The sequence below is a fragment of the Crocuta crocuta genome, unplaced genomic scaffold (genome assembly GCF_008692635.1).
Source record: "Crocuta crocuta isolate KB4526 unplaced genomic scaffold, BGI_CrCroc_1.0 scaffold218, whole genome shotgun sequence".
Taxonomy (NCBI): Eukaryota; Metazoa; Chordata; class Mammalia; order Carnivora; family Hyaenidae; genus Crocuta; species Crocuta crocuta.
Genome location: NW_027533170.1, coordinates 8,865,064 through 8,866,989, shown reverse-complemented (window position 1 = coordinate 8,866,989; position 1,926 = coordinate 8,865,064). Strand labels below are relative to the sequence as shown.

At 52.9% G+C, this 1,926-nt stretch overlaps 1 protein-coding gene across 2 annotated transcripts in view; it reads left to right on the top strand.

The window, feature by feature from the left end:
• The window catches only part of TBC1D9B (TBC1 domain family member 9B), a 100,353-nt gene that overhangs the window by 55,387 nt on the left and 43,040 nt on the right, over positions 1-1,926 (top strand). For both annotated transcript variants that reach the window (XM_077746315.1, XM_077746314.1), the window contains exon 4: positions 1,059-1,177. In XM_077746315.1, coding sequence (XP_077602441.1) covers positions 1,059-1,177 — 119 coding nt within the window. The remainder of the gene's footprint in view (positions 1-1,058; positions 1,178-1,926) is intronic.

Sequence of the window (1,926 nt, the reverse complement as noted above, 5' to 3'; positions counted from 1 at the left end):
CCGGGGTGGGGGGGGGGGGGGGGGGGGGGGGGGGGGGGGGTGGGGGGGAGACAGAGAAAACAGCTGTCCTGCCCTTTGGGAATGGCGTTAAAACTACCTCTCTAAGTTTTTCCATTACCACTGGAGCTGCTGTGCCCTCCAGGACCCTCCCTGAGGAGGGCAGGGACCGCCTCCTAGGCAGGGCTGATACTGAGGGCCAGCCAGGAGCTGCAGGGGTCAGATGGGGGTTCCCGAAGGGGGCAGGACCAGGGCTGGGGTGAGAGCAGGGATGGGGAGGAGGAGCTTGCAGGCAAAGGCCTGGGTGGGTGCCTCTGGCTTCAGAGAGAGCAGATGAGAGCCTCTGGCTTGCCCTGCACAAGGCTGGCCGGCCGGGAGCCTGGTGTCCTGCAGGCAGCTCCCTCGGGCTGCTGTCTGTGCACACCTGAGTCCTCCTGAAACTGCAGGCACTCACGCCAAGTCTGAGTGTCCAGTCAGTCACCCGTATATCAAAGACCACATGAAGTCCTTTTATCTAGAAGGGAAACCTTTACAACTAAGCAAACCCGCAGAGCTATAGACCTATTTCTGGAAGGGCACGTAGGAAGCTAGTGGTCACTCTTCCTTGGTGCTGGGGGAGATGGAAGCTTTATCGTCCACATGACTACGATTCTGCCTGAACCGTTTTTCATGTTCATGACTATTATATATGTAAAGTTGTGGGTTTTTTTTAATGTTTATTTATTTTTGAGAGAGAGAGAGGGAGAGAGAGACAGAGTGTAAGCAGGGGAGGGGCAGAGAGAGAGGGAGACACAGAATCTGAAGCAAGCTCCAGGCTCCGAGCTGTCAGCACAGAGCCTGATGCACGAGATCATGACCTGAGCCAAAGTCAGGCACTTAACTGACTGAGCCACCCAGGCGCCCTTATACATGAAGATTAAGAAGGAAAAGAGTAAGCAGCCTGAAGATTGGAGTCTTTTGGATATAGCAAATTAGGTCTTCTGTTTTAGTCTCTGAATTTATGTGTAAGGCCTGGTGATTTTATGATTTTCCTCTTCTTTACTCCACCAAACCTCCCCTAGGTTCTTCCCGGAAAGAGATCACAAAGCACTGGGAATGGCTGGAAAATAACTTACTCCAGACACTGTCCATCTTTGACAATGAGGAAGATATCACCACCTTCGTCAAGGGCAAGATTCACGTAAGGTTCACCTTCTGCTACTGGCTCCCACTCCCTGCTGCAGGCTGGCAGGATTCGTCTGTGTCATCTTATTGAACCTTCAGACAGTGTGGTGTGGGTCTTCTCTCTCTTTACCAGAAATGGAAGGCAAGCGGGGCGCCTGGGTGGCTTAATTGGTTAAGCGTCTGACTTTCTCTTAGGTCATGATCTCGCGGTTCGTGGGTTCGAGCCCCGTGTCAGGCTCTGTGCTGACTGCCAGCTCAGAGCCTGGAGCCTATTTCAGAGTCTGTGTCTCCCTCTCTCTCTGACCCTCCCCTGCTCACACTGTCTCTCTCTCTCTCCTAGAAATAAATAAAAATATTTAAAAAAAAAAAAAAATGGAAGGCAAGCGTTCACTCCCCCTCTCTCAGTCTCAAAAGGGGCGTTTGAACTCCTGGCCGTGCAGGTCCCCGCTTCTCCCAGCCAGCCACAGGAGTCTGACCCAGCTTAGCTGGGAGTTCCCATTCCCTGGAGAGGAGCAGCTCTGATGGCCAGTGCCTTAGCCACCGTAACAGGAAAAAGCTGGAAGTGAGAGAATAGCCAGAGGCATGTCTCGTTTATAAGACGAACAGTACTTAAAAATGTGTGCACCCTCTGACCCAGTGATTCCCGTCCTTGGAATTTACCCAACGGTGTCATCATACGTGCAGAATGACACATTCTGTGCAGCACTGTCAGCAAAAAGACTGGAAATGGCACCTTGCAGCCTGGGGGGGGGGGGGGGAGGGGCA